General features: G+C 36.3%; 1 protein-coding gene and 1 pseudogene across 1 annotated transcript; one reads left to right on the forward strand and one right to left on the reverse strand.

Annotated features, from left to right (window-relative positions):
* The first annotated feature begins 11,213 nt into the window (after positions 1 to 11,213).
* LOC149166962 (toll/interleukin-1 receptor-like protein pseudogene) lies at positions 11,214 to 11,522 on the forward strand (annotated as a pseudogene).
* A 177-nt stretch (positions 11,523 to 11,699) lies between these two features.
* LOC149166963 (zinc finger CCCH domain-containing protein 18-like) lies at positions 11,700 to 22,835 on the reverse strand. The gene is made up of 5 exons (XM_089430318.1): positions 22,818 to 22,835; positions 22,600 to 22,657; positions 12,380 to 13,604; positions 12,099 to 12,186; positions 11,700 to 12,038 (listed from the first exon to the last, which is right to left on the reverse strand). Exons 1-5 carry the CDS (start codon positions 22,833 to 22,835, stop codon positions 11,700 to 11,702), a joined length of 1,728 nt encoding a protein of 575 aa, XP_089286444.1.
* Between the last annotated feature and the right edge of the window lie 210 nt (positions 22,836 to 23,045).

Consider the following 23,045-nt stretch of genomic DNA (forward strand, 5'->3'; position numbering starts at 1 on the left):
ATTGTTTCTCATTATTCCCTTGTTGGCGAAAGATTGTGTCAAGAGTGACAAAAATGTTGAATTTGTTCGACAAGACTTTCCCTATTGTATTACCTACATACAAAGGCTTATCTCTGACAGGAGGCAGTTGGCCAAGGTCTCCCACAAGGATGATGGATCTGCCACCAAAAGGATAATTCTTTTTCTCTAGAAATGCTTCTCATAATCGAGCATCTATTTTCATAAACAAGCTTGATCCTAGAAAGCTAGTTTCATCAATCAATATATATCTAACATGTCACATTTCTTCTTAGAATACTGTAAGTGACTGCCCCTGTAGTGACTGCATATCTTTAATTGGAATTTTTAGAGCTGAGTGTATTGTTTTTGCATGTATGTTAAAAGCAACTATTCCTGTTGGGGCAAGAAGAAGCAAAGGGCTTCTTCCATCACTTGACGAATTATAAAGAGCTTCAAAAATACATTGGATAAGGAAGGGCTTCCCAGTGCCCACAGTGCCCTGAATAATCATAAGAAGAGCTTCACGAATCTCATATTCAGCAAAGTTCCTTAAGACAATTTCAAAAGCAAGTCATTGCTTTTCTGACAAAGAATCTGGAGATGCAAATGTTCTATTTGAAAGGTCAACAATATCACCCGCTAATTTTTCATTCCTTATAAAATTAATAGCTTCCTCTGCAACATCATCAGAAATAGTTGTACTTTCCCAGTCAAAGGATATATCAAAGTCCCTTCGACCAAGGGTGTGAAGATCATAAACATTCACATCGTTTGGTGGAACCAAATGAGAGAAAATCTGTCATTCTTGAAAATCATCTTCAAGATCCATTTCCTGGTTAGAAAAATCACCATCTTCTTCATCTTCGATATTGTCTATAATTAATGGGTGTTGATCAACATGCCATGCTCGATATTGAAAATTCCTCCAACTTTCAATAATAATTTCAGCTGAAAGGCCAATTTCTGCAGGAATGTCACGAAATGGCTTGTAAAATAGCAATTATGTCCAGCAAAAGGTTTCAAATTCCTCTGAAGCCTCACCAGGAATAGAATAAAACCGTGGCAAAACCCGAACAATAGCATGAACATCTCTAGGCTTCCATGGATCTTTTTTACGCTTGCTATCAAATGTCCAAGATCTTGTTGTTTCTATCAAAGATAGATGTTCAAGGAAAAAAGGTCTCTTCTGATAATGTTGAACGAAAGTATTCTCAGATGAACATTGCAAGCCATCCCTTGATATTTTCCTAAAAACCTTTCTTCCAACATTTAAGGAAACAAATTTCCAACTACAAACAACAAGAGGTAGCTTAAGCAACATATGGCATGTTTCTTGTGCTCCAATGTCACGGTCAACAATCGTTTCTACAAGAAACTTTCTATATGCACATAAAACATGATCGTCAAAGGCAATAGAATTTGAAATTCTAGCTAACATATGATGATAAATTTCAGACCTTTTTTCTACTTTTGATGCATACTTAGCAATGTATTTCAACACAGCATAGCAAGAAAGCACTGGCTGGCAATCAACATTTGCACGCCACATTGTTAGAAGGTCAATGTTATGTACATTAAGCCTGTCATCATTTCTTGTTGGCTCATATTTTTTTCTTCCTTGATCATCTATGAACAATCTTGATTCACCACAAAGATCCCATGGAGCATTGTATCGACATGTTAGAATAGCGCCCTTTTTGCGCAAACAAGAATCCACAGTACACTTTGTGTGCCTTTGGACATGGTTTAACAATTCTTCATAATCATTATGAGGATTACAAGAGAAAATCTTACCAGTATTCAACAGGCAAGGATCATCATTGAGGTTTCGTGGAACCATTATGTTGCGATGATGTATGTCACGCGGATTCCATGCAGTTACATATTTGTTGAAGAATATCTTTGCAAGTTGTACATCAGAACTATTTGACCAATCAAGTATTTCCATGTCAGGAGCACCTTCTAACCATAGGAAACCATGGATATGTGCTGAACCTCTGTGTTGCCACTTATATCTAAAATAAATGGAGATATAGTTACTACAAACAATATAAATAGAATCATAATAAAATTTGAAAAAGTATAGAAAAAAATTCAACACAAACCTGTACCAAAAGTCTTTAGCTTTAAGATATTTTTGGATAACTTCCTCTCGAAAAATATTGAATCTGTGGTGCATAAATGCCGCAACAATATGAGGGTACTAGATAACATTCTCAATTTTCATACGATGCTCATTTGAAGAACCAGAATGTGAATGTATGGGCATGAGGTTATGCAACTCTAGCCACTTTGTGTTAGCTGCACTCAAAGTAAAAAATAAAGATGGACATCCTAACTGAGTAATCATGTCCGTCAATTCAGATCGACACTTAGTCCAGTATGCCCTTGTACCTCTCAAAGAAGAACCAAACTGCATAAGATGCTCAGCCAACTTATTATCTGGTAAATCAAAAAGTTGGTGACGCAACTCCTCAACTTTTGTAGGTGAGTTATCATGTAAATGTTTCTTTGAAAAAACTGCAGCAGTTGCTTGGCTCCAATGCCACATTATCATGTTTAATAAGTAATATCGAAAGCGAGGATGGCTTCCAAATCTCTAAGCATAGTACTTAAGAAGATGCAATGCATAATCATGAAGTTCAACATTACAAATACGTGGTTGCAACCAATCAGCATCACTAGTGGGGAACAATGTTGGGAATGCCATATTGAATAACCCCTCTGTATTATATTCATTCAGTGGATAGGTTCCAATAGTGGGCCAATCCATGTCTTGAACATGTGAAGAATGAACATTATCAAGAAATGCTCTAATTTCTTCCACTTCTCTTCGTTCATTTGGTAGGCGAGCAACAAAGGAAGAAGGATGAGAGGGCAAATGGTCAGCATGAAACTCTTCATTATTAGTTTCATTGATCTCAGATTCTTCAATATGACAATCAACAAATTTAAGCCTGGAGGAGACATCTGTTGATCTTTCGGGCAGAGCATTCACTGAATCATAATCAATTACAACATCTCGATAGTATTGATCACGCTGGATTTTGAAAAGCAATGCATCCATCACTCGAGATCTTTTGACATAACACTCATAATATTTAGACTCAGCACCATGTCTCCTCATAATTAGAACATCAATATCTTCAACACATCGGGGAAGGCTTCGTACAATTGTAGAAATATCTCGAGGAAAGCTAATTGTATGACCACTATACTTATATTGCCCAGCTCAAGCATGTGTCACTTGCAAAATGGGATTCACACGTGCTATTAGCATTTCTTCAACTTGAGTAAGAACTATTAAAATATGAGGTTGCTCACCAAGATGCATGTTATTATATCGAGAAAAATGATGGGCTCCTCTTTCACTCCTACATTGTCTACAAACAGGTCCTTCAGAATGTCTCACAACAAGGATTCCGAGATATGATTCTTAGCAAATGTGGCACATCTAGACAACTAACAAGCTATTTGTCTGTGCTCAAAACCTTTTATGCACTGCAATCATGTTTTCATCAAAATGAATATGATATCTACTCGTCGAACCATGTTGAAAACCATTTCGATGACTAAAATATCTTCTAACATTTACTTCATCTTCAATAACATGAGATTCCCTTCGCAAATTTGAACCATGTGGAATGGATCTATGAGAATGTCTTTCCAAATTTATGGTGTGCATTTCCCAAACCTGAGAGCATGTAAATGTCTCTTTGTCATAAAAGACTTTAAAATTTAACTTCCAACTAATTATAAATGAAGAAAATGAAAAAGAATCAAATGCATTTGAAATTTACATTTGTGTCTTCATGTGAATGAGGGTTATGAGATGGTTGCTCTTGGATTCTAAGAACAATGGATGGAACATTTTTGGATGTAGTTTCTTTGCCTCTATTCAAATGAGTTGTTTCCTGTTTCAAAAAAATGAAATACGTTATAAAACTAAATGTCAAAAAAAGAAAGATTCAAAAATTGAAAACCATCTAATACATTGAACATCTACATTAGTTTTACAATTTTATCATTTGGATTCCAATTTGTCAACCTAACGAGATGACATCATGGTTTCTCCATGAAATGTTACAAAACACAATTTCGAGGCAATTGTAAATGAGAAAATGAGAAAAAAATCAAATGCACTCAACATTTACATTTGTTTGGCGATGTGGATGAACGCTATGAGATGGTTCCTCTTCACTTCTAACATCAGTAGATGTAACATCTACGAAGTTAATTTGTATGCCTCTATTGGAATGACTTCTGTCATGTTCAAAGAAAATAAAATACGCCATAAAATTCAATGTCTAAGCAATTAGAAATTTAAAAAATGAAAAGCAAATCAAAAACATTGAAAATTTACATTAGTCTGGAATGTAGTAGAACAACCACTATTGCAGCAAAAACCAAAATATAATTGTGTTACCTCCATTGTGCCATGCGAAATGCTATCAAGGATGACTGATTCTCTTGGTGGGACCACATTATTTTGAGAAGCGGATTTAAAGGTCTTTTGTTTTGAGCAGCTGGATCCAAATTATCAAACAAATGGCCAAGTAAACTATCATCGAAATCATCACACAAAATGTCATCATTACCTCCACCATGGATGTTTTGCAACCTTTGGCCATCAGAACATGCAATTGGACACACAGAAGGGTTAGGGTGGACATTTGCATGCACAATATCGATATGGCATTCTTCCCAATTGCAATATGTTTCCCCAATGTTATGAACATTTTCAGAAGAGCATCGAACAACAAGATTATGCTGAGGAGGAGCATATCCTGATAATGAACTATCAACAGGAAATGTTCTTTCCATTATATCGTCCATACTACGATACTTACAAGGAACTATAGAATCATTTTGAAGAGTGGCTTCACTCATTTTTCTCTTATATGTAGCTCTCCTATGTTCATTTATTGCATCCTTATTTTTTTGATACTATAAAGAACGACTTTCATTAGACTCTCACATGATTGTGATGACAAAGTTCTTTTTCTTGTACGCATGATTGTGCCTTTGGATGACATGTCTACAATGATTAATAATTATTCATTATGGAATCATAAAAATGGAACATAAAAAGTGTATATGTTATTTTTTTCCAACCATATAAACTTATCAAAATGTATAAGGCTTTTTCCAAATGCCTAAAAACAAAAACAAAAAATTTCAAAATGGCAAAAAAAACAAATGAATTCTTCCAAATGGCTTAAACAAAAAAAGAAGTCTAAATTTCCATGTATCATATTATAATCAAAATGGAACCCATACTATTACGACACAACAATCTAAAAATTTGGAACTATATATACTATCAAAATATAAATATAAATATTAAAATGAACATAAACATATAACACTGTTTGAGAATCAATGACAAAAACCAATAAAAATATAATGTATAACATAAATCATAGAAATTATAATCATATAAACAAAGGAAAAAACATAACATCGAGAAACATCTACATGTAAATAAGAAAACTTTAGTGGAAACAATATTAAATATTTTACATCACAAAGATCGATACAAACATAATTTTAAAGTATTACCATAAAGACACATAGTATGTATAGAGGCAAAAATGGAAATATTTTCCACAACCACAGAGAGTATATAAAATGGAAATATTTATAAGAACTCCTAAGAATACTAATATCCTAAGAATCCATCACCATATCCAATGGTGGAATCTCATCAACAGAATCCATACGGGTAGCAATTGCAAACCATCTCCATACTCAATCAGATTATTGCAGTCCTCTTGTGCTGGGTACCAAAACCGAGACATCTGCTCATTAGTTGAATTATCAATATCTATTGGAAAACAGATGTGAGTTACCATGTCATATAATAGGAAAGGAACTTCACTGTAGTTGCACATAAGAACCAAACCATGGACTATTCGGAACGGAAGATAGCCAGGACATTTGTTATTTATATCTGTAGAAATTTATTCCAACAACTTCCATCTGAAACCCAAATCATCTTCAAAGTAGTCAATTCTTCGTTCAAGGCACAGTTGACCAAATTGGAAATGATCTAATTCTTCAATTGACCATACAGAAGTGGACCCATCTTTGAGAAGGCATATAAACTTATTCATGTATATTGCTAACGACATACAATGTATATCAGTGATTGGAACAAATGAAAAACCCCACCCATTTTTTATTACGTCAAATCAATAGATTGTATACCCGTACCGAGGATAATGTTCATACTCCTTGTCGATATACAGCCAAAAAAATTTACTTTTATAAAACACTGCATTCTTGGGGGATGAAGTGCCACCAAATGGAACAACAGCCCTTTGCCATACCCTATGAAGACTACTACAAACATAAAATTTACACTGCATTCCATCATAGATATGTTTTAGAACAACCCAGTTATATTTTCTACTGCTTACATTTTCCAATAATGAAAAGAACCCCGAGTCTCAAATTCGTACTGGCCCTATGTTTTTAAATGCCTTTGTAAATGGATTCGTTACAAAATAGTTCTGCATTAGGGAGCATTCTGTTGGTAAGGATAAAACCACCATTGGTCCAACAATACACTCTAATCTGTATCTTGAATCTATGAATCCCAAATGAAATTGATATATGTGGCCATTCTAATTAAGGTATTGAGCAGCAAAACAATTGTCTTCACTGTTGAGGAAATGAACGAGAAATCCAAATTGGTTGGTGGAGACATTCTTGAAACGTAAAAAGAAATAAGGGTTCTGCAAAGCATTCTTCCATTTTTTACATATAGTGCCAAACTTTATCACAATCGATAAAGGGAGCCATAGCAAGACAAGTTCAAGAACTTCGAATGGAAGAGAACTCCAAATAGCTGGATCCATGATGAAACAGTGAAATCACCTAACAGTAAAAAAAAAGGCATTTGATATCAACAAAACAATTTAATGTTGAATAAAATTAAAAGTAACATAAATACATAATTTACCACACACAATTTTCCATTTTGTTGAGACTATGTTAACTGAAAACATAGTAAAGGATCATGAATCCACCATGATGATAGACACAGTGCAAATAGCCATGGAAGCTGTTGAGACAGTCACTAAGAAGGAAGGACATCTACTGAAAGATGTTAAGAAGGAAGAAACCTATGCAGAGGATTTAACCTTGGGAGAAGGAACACTAACAAAGGAGTGTTTTACAGAGGATGACCAATCTTTTGAAGCTGTCAGAAGTATGGAGAAGTATCTTTCAGAAGATAAAAACTCTGAAGTAAAGGAGGATGGAGAATGTCTCTTAAATGAGAGAAGCAATGATTTATTGCAACAGAAAGAATTTGATAATACATTGATATTTGAAACTGTGACAACACAGGAACAAGTGTTATGCAAGAAGGAGATGAAGTTCAGTTTGAAGAGCTAATATGTGAAGCAATAGTTGAGACTATTGAACCTTATGATTTCCAAACTAATAATTTGTGTATAAATGCAGGAAACATAAGTAATGATGAAATACTTATAAAGTGTCACAGAGAAATTGCATTGCTTACACTTACTTTGTAATTATGTATTGATTTATATATATGTCCAGAGATTTAATCCCAAATTGAATAAGTGTAAGCATCGAATGGTGGAAGATGAGCGAACTATATCATTCTGTATATGTGTGTGTGTGTGTGTGTGTGTGCAGGTGAAGTGCAGCAATCACACAGAGAATACATAAAGAGGAGGATCGAGATGGGGTGTTGAATCCATTAGAAGGACCAATCAAAGCTCAGGAGGAAGAGTGCGTGACAAAATAACAGCGGGACGAAACCTTTAAAGAAGAGCAAAAATGAAGACTTAGCATAAATTCTAAGTAAAAGGAACGAGCGGAGGAGCGAATATTGATGCTCAGGAACCATTAGATTTGGAAACATCAATCGCTGAGATCTAATCGGGAAAGAGAAATATCGCATCAGCGTGGTTATTATACAGTTTAACTCCCCTAAGCGGAAAACCCAATTACACCAAGAAACGGTGAAAAACACAGCGGGAATCAAGTGCCAGACTTGAAACATTATACGGAATGGTTTATATCCCTATCGAGTCTGTAAATATATCTGATTGGCGTATGGAAGTGGAAGGAGTCTGGCATTGAGGTTGAGCGATATGCGATCGCGCGACTTAATCTCAACCGTCGGATCGCGGATTAGATTGACAGTCAAAATCTTATCACAAATCACAATCGGAGGAAGCACAGATCGGAGTGCGCAATGGCACGGCTTGGAGAGTCGGAACCGATGGGCCTATAGTGGTGAATCTATAAAATTTGAGATCCGCTATATATGATTCGGAGCGGGTTTCCTGTGTAATCCATATATTTCCGTTAAAGTGGTTTAATGCTAAAACATACGTTAACGCAAGCGGAAGGGGTGATGAAGATACATATATATACATATGATTGTGGAAGGAGCGATTACCAATTGCGATGAGGTTAAACCTCGGGAAACATGACAAGGTTGTACGGAAGGGCGGAAAGGTATGTTTATGCGAGCATTTTCCTTTGTAAATGGTTTATAAGGAAATATGCGCCGATAAGAGATTTATGTGTTAAAAACATATGTAACCAAAGGTTTTGTAAGGGGAAGGTTATATATGTGTGATTTAAGGTTTTGTAAAGGTTGTGAAGTGGTTTTAAGTCCTGATCTTTCGGGAGAAGATCAACGGCAGAGAAGTAATAAATTTTGGGAGAGCGTTTAAAAAAAAGACCAGAACCTTCTTTTTTCTACGAGCTAGTGATATCACGAAGATTTTATACACAATTGATTCCCTTCTTTTTTTCTATGGGCTAGTCATCTCATTTGAATTAAAGTGGAAAAATATCGTGGAAGGAAAATCTGTACATACCTGTAAGATCGATTTCTGAATGCCTTTGAAACTTGAAAAAATAGTAAGGAATAATTGAATCACACACGAACTACACCAAATTATCAGAGACAACCGCGAGAGCATGGAAACAATTAAAAATGCAATCACTGAGAAAGCGTTTCTCCAATGCTGAAACTTGAAAAAATAGTAGGGAATAATTCAATCAGACACGAACTACACCAAATTATCAGAGACAACCGTGAGAGCTTGGAAACAATTAAAAACGCAATGAGATTTGCCACCTTTTTTACCAGATAGAAGCCGAGAGAAGCTAGCATTCCAGTTATCCTTCAACAATTCCAACAACCTTAAGTGCTAACAAAGAAATGCATGCATCCATGGAGCGTTTGATTATAATATATGGAATGGGCCCTACTATGAGGTTCAAACTTTTGTAATGTAACTAAAAACTCAAAACCCCTGGTGGAGGAGAATACGAATAGGCAGAACGTTTCATATTTCGACTGTACTTAACTGAATTAAAGAAATGTTTCATCAATCGATGCCTACATACCTCATTGTCGTGGTTATTGATGATTGTCGGGCATAAATGCTTCAATCGTCATTGTAATGGATGAAACGTGTCCTTATTACTTGAATTTATCCCTACATACCTCATCGTTGTGGTTATGGATGATTGTTGGGTTCGATTGTACTTAACACTAATTAAAGAAATGTTTCATCAATCGATGCCTACATACCTCATTGTCGTGGTTATTGACGATTGTCAAGCATAAATGCTTCAACCGTCATTGTAATGGATGAAGCGTGTCCTTATTACTCGAATTTATGCCTACATACCTCATCATCATGGTTATGGATGATTGTCGGGCATAAATGCTGCAATCATCATTGCAATGGATGAAAACGTGTTCTTATTACTCAAATTTTGAACATTCATACGTTTCAGAATGCAAAGAGACCACTTTCAAAGATGGGTGTTTGACACTAATTTTTTTATTTCATTTTTTCGTAATCCTACATACGTGGTTGTCAACAAGAGGCACAGTAAATTTTTAATCATGCTTTGTAAAAAATTAATTTAAGTATGGTTTAAACATGTGATCTAGGCATGCAAGAAAGTTACTGTTGCGAATTTCATTTAGTGACAACTACGAAAATATACTAACATCTTTCAATTCAAGCCATCTGATGGAAAAGATTAATTAAAAAAATGATTAAGTTGCGATTCCGATAGGGGCATAATTAACTATATTTTACATAGATGTTTGTAATTTAAATGGGTTATTATTAACTTTTTGTATTGTATGATACTTTTAATAGCTTTTAAAATCATAAAATTTCATTTTAAGAGTAATTTCTCCTCTAAAAGTAATTATAATTTCCAGCTGCGTTTTGCTACCTCAAAGTATCATTTTCAAGTTGACATGAATTTCTTCGAAAACAAATTTTACATTCCAGGGGCTTTCCCTGCTTGGAAATATTATATTTTAAATCGTTGTTATGTTGTATTCGTGAACGTAATTATACTTTCCGTGCTCGGTAAAATCTTATTTATAGTTTGTTTTCGTGTTGTAGTGTTTGTTTCGTCACTTGCTTGTTGGGGAAGGCAAGTGTTGTCTTAATCATTGTAGAGAAGGAAAGGATACAGAAGGCGAAGCCGTGTCGATGTTGACGTTACCCCTTAAGAAGAGGGGCTATTGACTTATCGTTTTTTGTGGGTGTTGGATGACTAATCAGCCCAGGCAGAAGGATTGCGTCCGAATCAAGAAATGGAAAGGCAGAAGGTGCCGCGTTCTTCTTTGTCTCCTTCCTCCTGGACTCATCGGGACTTTCCTACTACCAGGGAGATGTCCTGCCATTTCTCCTCCTTTCACTACCTCCTCTTTATCTCACCTTAGCGAATGACGCGCAGTACGGATAGGGGTAGGGCGGGGTGCTTTTAAGCGAAAGGAGGGAGGCAGGTACCCGGCTAGGAGGAGTCAAAACAAGGTTTCATCAACGCCGTCGCGATCTTCAAACCTATTGTTTCCTGTGTATTGATTTCAAGAGGAGAGTGGGACAGGAGGGCAGTCTCTGGAGGAACAAAATTCAGGTAAGCGATGATTCAACCTGGCAAGATCTGCAGGTCAGTGGGGGCACAAAACAGGCTTTACCTATCTTAAACGAGATTTCGTGAAGTAAGAGACATTTAAGGAACTTCGTCGACATTTCATCGCCACTTTGACTTAACCTCACCTGAGTCACCTCCCCTCCCATCCTCTAAAAGGTTGCCAGCCTACCACTTCTAACCCATCCGATTAATCTCGAATAACGAACGGAGGCATATTGATCTCCGTTTCCTTTCCAATGGCAGCGGCAATGCGGAGGGCATGGGGATATGATGCATTTCTGAGCTTCAGAGGGTCAGATGTTAGAAAAGGCTTCGTAGATCATCTCTACAGTGCCCTCACGATCAGCAAAGAAATCAATGTTTTCCAGGAAGCCAATGAAGTAAAAGAGGGTGAGAATATCGATGCAGCTATAACGCACGCCATTAAATGCAGCAGAATTAGGATTCCTATTTTGTCCCCAGATTATGCAACATCTGTATGGTGCCTCAACCAGGTGCAGGGAACGATGATTCCTCTGTTTTATAAAGTAACTCCTTCGCAGGTGCGTCCTCCATAGCGATATGGCAGCCCATTTGCACAGGCATTCCAACATTATCGCAGTAGCCGAATTCACAAAGCAGAAGAAATTGAAATATGGAAAGCGGCTCTGTTCAGAGTTTCTGATTTGTCATGATGGACACTCGACCACACAAACGGGTGTGCCACCGCACCCACTAAAATTATATGGAGTAGTCTACCTAGGCGGAGGAATGGCCCGTTTTCCGTCACTGCCCAGAAAATCCTCCGGCTTCGGCCGCCGGCAATCCCTCCTAGCTCCGCCACCCTCCCCTGGCAATCCTGACATTCCCTGACAATGGATCCGATCGCAGCTGGAAATCCTGACATCCCCTGACAGATCGAGGACGAGCTGGAATGGTAGCCGTGAAGAGTTATTGCCGATTACAATTCGAATTGAGGAGGTGCGATCCCACCGCTGCTCACTCACCTTCCTCCTCAAGCTGGCGCCTCCCGCTCTGCAATTTCGCTCTGCAGCTCCAAACCCAGGGACAATCCGCTCTGCAGTCCTACTTTCCTATGTTTTAAATTTCGACCTAGAAACAATCATCTTTTAATCATCTTGAGACCTGTAAACCTTGGTGGATAGCAGTTTCAGGCTTGTAAATCCAAACATACGCTTCTGTTGGTATGGAATTCTCACATCCTCTACAGGTCCGTATATCCTGAAAGGGGCAACAATAGATTTTTTTAAGATATTTTTATGCCCGGGACCTGCACCTGGTGTCAATTACTAACTAGCACAAGCATGTCATGTCACTGGCAGGACATAGAACCCTGGTAAAACCATATTAACTACCCCTTCCACCCACCAAGAAAGCCGCACTGGATAATATAATAGAAACTGATACTACATACCTGAAATAGTTGGAAACATCCTCCTCCATGAAGGTGCTTTCAGCAGGAAATGTCATGTAAATTTGACGGGATCCAGAGCTGACACCACTCAAATAGTAGGGATCTCGTTCACTTGGCCTATAAGTTGTGAACCTGTTAGCATCCTCTGCTAAAACAATGGCGTGCTGACCATGAGGCCTATCAATGAGGCTTACTGTATTCTTCAAGCGTGCTAGTAGATTTGTCAAGTTGTATCCTGCTTTCCCATGCCTCTGGCTCTCAGTCAAGTATCCCTTGGCTTGCAGGGTTTTCCCAAATCTCTCGTAATAGAGTTGAGGTAGGGAAGCAATGGAAAAAGGGGCCCGTCTTCCTCTCAATAATTCTTGAAGTTCTAACTCTAATCTCTCCAATGATTCCACAGAGAAAGCTTCTTCGAAGCGGGGATCCAAGCGAATTGAACTCGAGACGTTGTCAGAGCGTGAATAACGGTGAGTAAAACGGCAGCTGGAGCCATGCTTGCAATATCCCCTGGCAAAATATAGGCATGGTTTCCAAGAAATTGGCTCACAGCTTACAGAAACGTCTGTCATGGAATAAGATCGTCTGTGATTCAATCCTGTCTCACTTCCATTCAAGAAAAAGAGCATCTCTGTATAGACATGACTATCATTTGGTAGGCTGTAGGAATCAAGATTCTCAGTGGGATAGAAGAGATGATCTTGGTGCTGACAATCATCCCTGAGGTTCAGTAACTGGTCATGATAATCTAAAAATTTGTGATCACTGGGTAAGCTTTGTTGGTGGCTCAAATTGATAAAGTCGCTGTGCTCATCAGTTACAAAACGGTTTGGATTCAAGACTTCATGATGGGCGAACAACGTTGAATCCTGTTGTTGCTCATGTGGAATGTGAGTTCCCCCATGAAAGCCATTAGGTGTTGGAGAAGAGAATGAGTGAGACAACAAATTAGAAAACTGAGTGTAGCGCAGAGGTGACTGAAGAGGGGACAGAGATGATAAACCAAACTCTGTCTTGGCCTTGGAAATCATGCACTGTAAGAGTGTATTAGGCCCAAATTCCAGGCGAATCATTTCTTGATCTCCCAGGTCTTGAAGAAGCAAATACCCAATAATCTTAGACACATTCTCTGGTTCTATGCTCTCAATCCTTGTGAACACAATCCTTGTTGCTTCATATGTATCCATTTTTCCTTCTACAACTGGAAACATCAAATCCATAATGTACACTGCAACACAATATATTACGATTACATTACATTACATTTCCTACAACTAACTTAACTTCTGAAAAAACCACACAATGCATTTTCAAAAGCTCACCGTAAGGCCACTCAACCTAACTAATCTGGTCTAACAATCCTTCTCCATGAAATTCATAGAAACACACAGAAATTGAAACTCTCTGCTATCAAATACTGGGAACAAAGAAACTGAATCAGTAAAGCTTCCAACCATTGAAACTTGGTAATGGGCAAAACAATTTTATAAGAAGCCTCAAGGGTTCAAAAATAAGAATGTTGGGAAATGATGATGCTGTACAGGATGGTATTTATGACACACCATAATACACTATAATTCTCCCCCCTTTAGTGTAATGGTACCTTTGTGAGGGGACTAATATACATAAATGTTTGAGGTAGGCTTTATTTCATTCTCGTCCAAAAGGCTAATAGATGTTTAAGTACTTTTCATATTCCCTTTTTAGCCAATGAACTCAGTGAAGCGCGAACTCTTCCCCGTTCTTTTACAAGCTGTAGAGACAGGTCAGTGTTCTGAATTAGTTTTCCAGAGGGGTTTCATCATTTTCTTAGTGCTTTCTTGCTGTAAGATTTTTTCACAGAATTGCTTTCGTTCAACACCACTTTGAATTGTAGCACAACAATTCAAGTATATTGCTTACATCTTCTGCAAGTCAGCGTACATTTCTATTGGGTCAACTGTCTCTTTGATTCCTCTCTGCCTACACAAACCATCGTTTAGTGTGGTTGTGCTAGTATTTCCCTTTATCTAGCATTTTAACCTACCTCTAGAAAGGAAAGACAGAACAGTATGCCCCACAGAAAATCAACTGCATCTGCAAGTTTTGAGAACTTAAGCAAGTAAATATAGTATATTTATGACACACCATAATACACTATAATTCTCCCCCCTTTAGTGTAATGGTACCTTTGTGAGGGGACTAATATATAGAAATGTTTGAGAATAATGAAGCAATATGTTCACTGTGATCTGAATTAATCTATTCACACATCCTTCGGAGGGGCTAATTTATTTGGGCCAATATCCCTTCTAGTACCATTAATGATTCTACTTATTGTGGTGCTTTCGTATTAGGAGGTCATACTTCTAGTACTAGATATAATCCCATTAGAATTCATTATTTTGGGAGTTCCTTTATCCCTAGGGGAAATCCCCTTGGGAAAAATAATCCTTCTACTACTACAACTAGTCTAGAGGTTCAATACTCTAAGAAAAATAATTCCTTCATCTAGAAACTACACTATGGAGGGACCTTAAGCTTTGTTTGGGGTGAAAGCTTTATTGCTAGACCCATTTAATCGAGATCAACATCCATTTTTAACATCGCTTGATTTACTGAATTTGGAGAAACTTTCAAATGGCCACATCCTCTGTGATCCTTAGTGTCAACACGTGCTCGTTAAGTTAACCTTTGACATATTGAAATTCAATGGTAAACTAAAAGAGACCCTGGCCACACACACCACCACCTACCATTTATATTGTTCCTTGAACTCCTGGTGGATGATAGTATTAGGTTGTGTCTTTCCAATAAAGCCTAGAAGAATATGCCACTAAATAGTACATTGAACTTGGTAAGACATCTTACCATGATTATGCCTCCTTGGCAGGAACATTTATGAACCATTTCCAATTAACTTTAAGGAAAGAGATCACAAATGATCTCCAACATACCTTTAAGTAGGACACTTCCATTCACATTTCCAATCATATTCATGAGTGGAGGTAATATAAGTGGTTGATCATGACTACTAAAAAATTGGTTTACTTGATTCTTGTTACCTCAAATTGTGAAAGATGTAGGTATGGTTAGGGTGGTCACTGAGGAGTAAGATATATTGTATACCCAAAATATTGACTTAATATATTCATAGTTGAGCACCTTGTGTGATATTATTCCTCGTGCTCCTCAACCATTGACTGATCCACCACATTGAAAACTAGGACCGCATGCTAATGGTGTAATTGATTTCATCTTACTAATGCTATAAGCTAATTAGCTGATCAATTTGGGAAATTGATCATTACATCACAAGCCCTTGAAATTTCACATAGTTCTCAACAAGTGAAGTCTCTTGAGCATACCATTGAAACTACTACGGTGCAATCCATGCAATCTAAAAACTCTCAGAAACATGGTAGTAAAAAGGAGAAGAATAAGTAGAAAAATTCTCCCACAAATTTCCTCGAGACACAACAAACTCAAACTGGGATGGGTTGGGGCACCACCAAATGCAAAAGTAACGTCAAATTTATTTGTAAGATTTGTTAAGTTGACCCTTTGACAAAATTCCCATGAATGGATGAGATTCATCACCTCTTAACACAACTAGCTATTGGGTAACAACTTGCTATTTAACACATCCATTCCTTGCCCAAACCCAACAAAAAATGGTTACAAATCATCCTATTCCTCTACCTAGGGAAATTGAGGACCATATTTCCTGTTCCTCTACTAGAGTAGTCTACCTAGGAGGAGTAGTGGAATGTGAGTGTAATGATTGCCTGCTATAAATTTCACATATATTATGGCAGCACCGAGAATCTTTGAGGACAGACTACTAGTAGAGTTGTGATGTAAACGTACATTGTAGAGAGCCCTTTCATTCAAGTCTAGTCCTGCTTAGCGATGGTCACCCTAAAAAAACATGGCCAACATTCATTGGATTGCATCTGTTCATGTTGTCAAAGGAATCTTTCCTTTAAGGAATGCCTTGTTGAAAGTGAATGAGGCAAGAAGCAACATCTTAAAGGAAATGCTTGCATCCCAAATTTTTTGCATCCTTTTGTGCTATTTATTTTTGTCATTATTGAGTGATTGATATTTTAGACCTCAAAAAAAGCATAAAAGAGGTTTTATATTTATATATATGTTGAATAACTTGCTAAGATTGAAATTTTGGTTTTGATGTCTTTGCATATTGTTTGACCAGATCAGTTCAAAATGGGCAAGCGAAAGAAATGGCAATATATCATGGATCTTGAGGTGCAAGACCTCAAAGGCAAAATGGCGTTCTCTAGTAAAGACACAAATCAAACCCCTTATTTGGAATTGAAGCCTGATTTGGTATTTTTGAAGAAGGAGTGTTTAATTTAAACTGTCCTAGAATCGTTCTCATCACCAATGCTGGATTGTGAGTTGCTGGCAAGTTTGGAAGTGAGGAATAGGGCATGTGTCTTTGTTGCAGAACCTGGTGGTGCATTTATATATCAGACACCCATATAGCAGTTGTACCTACTGTCAATAAGTTTGTTTTCAAGGAGCTGAACAGCAACTGTGATTAATGCCTGCTTTCACCCTCTAAGAGAAAGCATTTCAAGTTTTAGCTTCTAGTTGTATTACATATGAGATTTCTCACAACTTGGTAGTTCTTATTTACCAAATAGAAAGCACTGTGCTGATGAATTTTCCTGGCAGAGATTAATGAAAGCTTTGTACCATTTTTCTGGGCTATCTATATGTAAGCCGTTTCTCTTATAAATATTGGTAGTTAAGATATGTTAAAATATCAATTTTGCACTTGATTCTGTTAATGCTGGTCTTTTAGATTAAAGTCAAGCGAGTTTAACTGAAAAAATTGCTCAATTCAACTCTCTTCAAGTAGTTCCTGTGGTGTTTTAAGAAACTTATTTGCCCAATTCTCGTGGTGCTTAAGAAACTTATTTGCCCTTGCTCTGATTTTTTTTTGCTCTGTAGTAAATGTACTGTAATTTAATTTTCTGCAGTAAATGTATTGTAATTTAATCTGACATATCACTCTCTGCCTTATGTGGGTAGTTGGAGATTTGATTTTGATTTTTCCATCTTTTGTTTAAAAACATGTCCACAGGTAAGAGGTTCATACCATACTTCATATATGTTTGATTGCTTGTGTTAGGAAGTTTGCTATCCTGGATCTACTTCCCATGTTTTATGTTTAATTCACAAGACTCTCAAGTTTCTATTAAAACTGGCTTACAACTTTTTCAAGTTTTTACTAAAATTGCCTCTTTGTTTCTAAACCAAGGCCTGTTTGCAGTAAAGCTAAGTAAAGGCTTATAGGCTTATGGGGATTTTGACTTTTGATGCTATTGGATTACTTATTTTCATCTAAGGATAACAAAATGGAGCAATTGATCCTATTGAGACAGACACTGGTTTCTGTTTTTAGAAGGTTCTATTAAAATTGGCTCACGTCTCTTTCATGTATCTACTAAAATTGGTTCGTTGCTTTTAATGCAAGATCTCTTTGCAGTAAAGCTAAGTAAAGGCTTATGGAGAATTTGACTTAAGGTCCTGTTGGGTTACTTATTTTCATCTAAGAAGGACAAGAGAAAGGAGCAATTTTTTCTTTTCATTCCCATCAATTACCATAGCATCGTTTAAATTCAGTGATCTTGGCATCAATGCAATGCATATTCAGCATGTTAATCCGGATAAAGAAGCACATTATCTTTTGAAATGGATGAAATATGTTATTAATTTATTAATATTAATGTATATTTATTTTGATTTTTAATTTATTAAACATGGAGAAGATTAAAACCATGGAAGCTTTAGATTTGAGCAGAATTAAAAAAAATGGAAATTTCAGAGTTGAGTAGAATTAGGGAAAATGTAAAGTTTAGAATTAAGTTGAATTTATGTTCATTTTTTAAGCTACACTTACAGGATTTTGAACCAGCGATCTTCACATAAAAAGGATTTGGAATCAGCGATCTTCACATAAGAAGTGCCTTAAAACAATGAGCTTTATCATGGACTCTTCTAAGCCCATGGATTAAATTAAATTAATGTTAATTTATTTTATATTTTATATTATTTTTTAAATATTAAATAATATAACCAGTTTCAGGCTACCTCTAGAATTTGGCTTACCTGAAATTGTTGATATCACAATTTTTTTTCTTTAAACTGTGATTTCAACAATCTAGGTTGATTGAGAGAACCTGTTACACTCTAATATTGCAACTTCGAGTACTTGAGATTCCGAGATTTGATTTGTGGACAATAGATATAAACAAGAAAGATTGTATGAGTGCCCTTTATGAACAAGTATGTCACTTGTTTATGTACAATATCTCATCACATGCATTGTAAAAGTAGTTAATTTCATTTTATAAATAATAAAACTGAGAAATAAGATTTTGCAAGTAATCACGAGGGTCAATTGAGTTTATTTCTAGTGTTTAAAAAGAATGATTGCTATCTTTGCTACTCAAATTTAATTGTCATTATATAATGACTTTAAATCTTGTTATACGGTCTTGAACCCTAAAAAAATCCATGAAATGCTTGATTTACATTAAAAAAAACAAATACTCATATAGATTGAACAGATAAATTGGCAAAATGCAACTTTACTTTCGAACTATCTCTCAAAGTCTTCCAAAAACAGGTACTATCCAGCCAGTTATGTAAACTGGAAGAGAAATAAATTGAAACTAGTTTCAAGAGAAATATGTGTTATTAAGAATAAATTGCTTATAAACATAGTAAAGAAACCTTTCATCACTGATCAACGACCAACGAACAAATCACATAGCATATCAATATCTCTCCAGAAACAAAGATCTGAGAAGGTGTTTGGAAGGATCAGACAACATCATAATGTATTGATGATAATCACAAAACCATGAACCAGTTACTTTTCTCAAAATACATTTGTCCATGTACATGGAATATATTACATTTGTCCATAAATTTGTCTCCCATACAAAAAACCGTAATCATTGCATGTTGGGGAAAAATAAAACATTAATAGGTTCTTCTTTAGTGAAAGAACCATGCTATGATAGACCCCAGAAAAATGATAACAACAACCCATTCGCACAATGGGGATTTATATTGATGGTGATCAATGATTTCTGTTGCAGTGGATGGTGATCCTATGTCATATTTGGCATCTACATATGTGCTTAAAAATGCTCTGGACATTATATCAGTGGACATCTTTTCAATATCTGCAGAGTGATTGATGGTAAAATGTTGAAATTGACAACTCCAATTTATTGCTTCCTTATGAAGAAGTTTTAAATTGTCCTTCCCAACCCGATAGATAGATGCCTTTCATCTGATTACATATCAACTCCGAGTTGGTGAAGACTTCAATATCATTGACATCATGTTGTTTTGCCTCTTTTAACCCTTCAACAAGGGCAATGTAATATGCCTCATTGTTTGTCGTCATTCCAGGCACTTCTCTCTTTCCATGAAATAAATGATTTGTTTCCATATTGTAAAGGACGAATTTAATAATTGCTCGACCTGGATTTGGAAAGCAAGACACTTCAATGCATAAACGCAACTTTTGCACCATTTTTTACACTTCAAAAACCTGAAAAATAAATAACAATAAATTCATGTTAAACAAGTAGACAATTATCTATTTCCTAATACTCAACATGTTTTTCAATCATATATAATTAAAAAAAAAGATAATTTGTGTTCATTTACATTGCAACACTTTCAATACTAGCAGCTATTCTGCAAAAAACACATTTAGCAATCACCACTTTATATAGATGAAATGCTCATTATAGGACCCAAATACATCTATGAGTTTTAAAATAAATGATACTCAACAAAGTGAATATTGTATGCATTTCCCTTATTTTTGGATGTGTGAATAGGACTAATTCTGATCATAGACTAATTCACATCATTCTTTGGTGTGTCTGTTGATAGTAAGTACAGATTCCCTTATTTTGGGATGTGTGAATAGATTAATTCAGATCACAGTGAACATATTGCTTCATTATTCTCAAACATTTTTGTATATTAGTCCCCTCACAAAGGTACCATTACACTAAAGGGGGGAGAATTATAGTGTATTATGGTGTGTCATAAATACCATCCTGTACAACATCATCATTTCCCAACATTCTTATTTTTAAGCGACAGCCAGAGTGTGTACATAAGGTATTCAAGGAGCTGAAGAAATTTTCATCCTTTACAAGCCTGAAACTGCTATCCACCAAGGTTTACAGGTCCCCTGACTCGTTTGCAAGGGTTTTGATTAAAAGATGATTGTTTCTAGGTCGAAATTTAAAACACAGGAAAGTAGGACTTCCTTTAACACATGATGTACTCTGATTTGCATAAAAATCACATCTTGTCATGCAATTTGTCAAAAGCTTGGGCTACCATCATCTTTTCACAAAGGAAATCACAAGTTATTCCAATTTACGCAAGCATTAGATCACAAACTGAGCTAGCATAAGTTTCTCATTCCAACGTAATGCGTTGTGTTGAAGCAACAGGCAAACAATCTGCCAGATCACAAATACCAGCCAGTGTTCAATAAGCATCCACTTGGTAATTGGAAGAAGATTCCCAACATAGTAGTGGAGCATTAGATTTCTATTCAAGAATGGCATTAAGGGCATGGTCTAGGTTGAATCTTGGTCTATGCTTCGTATCATTTACACAGTGTATTCCAATTGAACCTTCTGCATGTGGTTGATAGAAGGTTCAACTGGACAAAATAACCTTGCTCTAAACACAACTATAGAAGCCTGGAGATTGGTATTGGCTGGAAAATTTCAATCGCTTCATAACTGTTGTGACTTTTACAGGAACATTCCTAGCATAATATCTCCAAGAATACTTGGAAACTGCTTCTAGAATTCACTCAACATAAACCCACAAATCTCAAAGGCTATGATCCTCAGGGCAGAAGATAAACTCAACTTCATAAAAAATATGGAGTGCCTCTGTTAAATACAGCTCTGTCTACTCAATTAGCATTGCAAGCAAGCAGCCAAGCAGTGGACCAATCTAGAATGGAGGCTTTGATATTGCCATTTCTAGTTTCTACAAACAACACCAACTTCACATGCCTTCAGAAGAATGGTGAGTATAGAGGTGATCGTAGAGAAGTTGCACTCAGAATTGCATTGAACAAAAAAACTAAAAGCCCTGATTGGCATACTGAACAACAAAGGTACATCTTGTTATTCCATTGCCCACTAACTGTTGTGCAAGCTACACTGAAGACAAAGATCTTTGTACAAGACATAGAACAAAGGTCAGAGGTCAGAGGTCAGATATTATTACTTGAATACACATAGAATTGTATCTCATAAATAGGCCATAGGCAGAAAATAGAGAAATGCATTAACCTTACAGCCACAGACTCAAATTAGTAATGTCGCAAATCCAAAGGAGTAGTTAATGAACATCCCCTGCCTCTCTAGCTACAGAGAGAACATGAAAATAAGTCCTTTATATCACAGGTTAGCTTAGTCAAAACTTCATCCAAGGAGATTGTTTCATGTATATAATTATGTAATCACAAGTCATTTTAGTGCAATTTTGGAGTGAACTTCACTTGTGTTTGCGGTGTTGGTTTATCATCACTCAAGAAACTCAATATTGTATGCAGTTCCCTTATTTTTGGATGTGTGAATAGGAATAATTCTGATCATAGACTAATTCACATCATTCTTTGGTGTGTCTGTTGATAGTAAGTACAGATTCCCTTATTTTGGGATGTTTGAATAGATTAATTCAGATCACAGTGAACATATTGCTTCATTATTCTCAAACATTTCTGTATATTAGTCCCCTCACAAAGGTACCATTACACTAAAGGGGGGAGAATTATAGTGTATTATGGTGTGTCATAAATATACTATATTTACTTGCTTAAGTTCTCAAAACTTGCAGATGCAGTTGATTTTCTGTGGGGCATACTGTTCTGTCTTTCCTTTCTAGAGGTAGGTTAAAATGCCAGATAAAGGGAAATACTAGCACAACCACACTAAACGATGGTTTGTGTAGGCAGATAGGAATCGAAGAGACAGTTGACCCAATAGAAATGTACGCTGACTTGCAGAAGATGTAAGCAGTATACTTGAAGTGTTGTGCTACAATTCAAAGTGGTGTTGAACGAAAGCAATTCTGTGAAAAAATCTTACAGCAAGAAAGCACTAAGAAAATGATGAAACCCCTCTGGAAAACTAATTCAGAACACTGACCTGTCTCTACAGCTTGTAAAAGAACGAGGAAGAGTTCGCGCTTCACTGAGTTCATTGGCTGAAAAGGGAATATGAAAAGTACTTAAACATCTATTAGCCTTTTGGACGAGAATGAAATAAAGCCTACCTCAAACATTTCTGTATATTAGTCCCCTCACAAAGGTACCATTACACTAAAGGGGGGAGAATTATAGTGTATTATGGTGTGTCATAAATACCATCCTGTACAGCATCATCATTTCCCAACATTCTTATTTTTGAACCCTTGAGGCTTCTTATAAAATTGTTTTGCCCATTACCAAGTTTCAATGGTTGGAAGCTTTATTGATTCAGTTTCTTTGTTCCCAGTATTTGATAGCAGAGAGTTTCAATTTCTGTGTGTTTCTATGAATTTCATGGAGAAGGATTGTTAGACTAGATTAGTTAGGTTGAGTGGCCTTACGTTG

The sequence above is a fragment of the Pinus tabuliformis genome, chromosome 5_1, assembly GCF_031772625.1.
Source record: "Pinus tabuliformis cultivar Carrire ecotype Pingquan chromosome 5_1, CPIR1, whole genome shotgun sequence".
NCBI classification, from domain to species: domain Eukaryota; kingdom Viridiplantae; phylum Streptophyta; class Pinopsida; order Pinales; family Pinaceae; genus Pinus; species Pinus tabuliformis.

Coding starts and splice junctions, on each gene's coding strand:
- LOC149166963 (XM_089430318.1), bottom strand. Junction 12,187..12,379: donor GATGTTTCCAACTATTTCAG/GTATGTAGTATC, acceptor TGCCCCTTTCAG/GATATACGGACCTGTAGAGG. Junction 12,039..12,098: donor TGAAACTGCTATCCACCAAG/GTTTACAGGTCT, acceptor TTTAAAACATAG/GAAAGTAGGACTGCAGAGCG.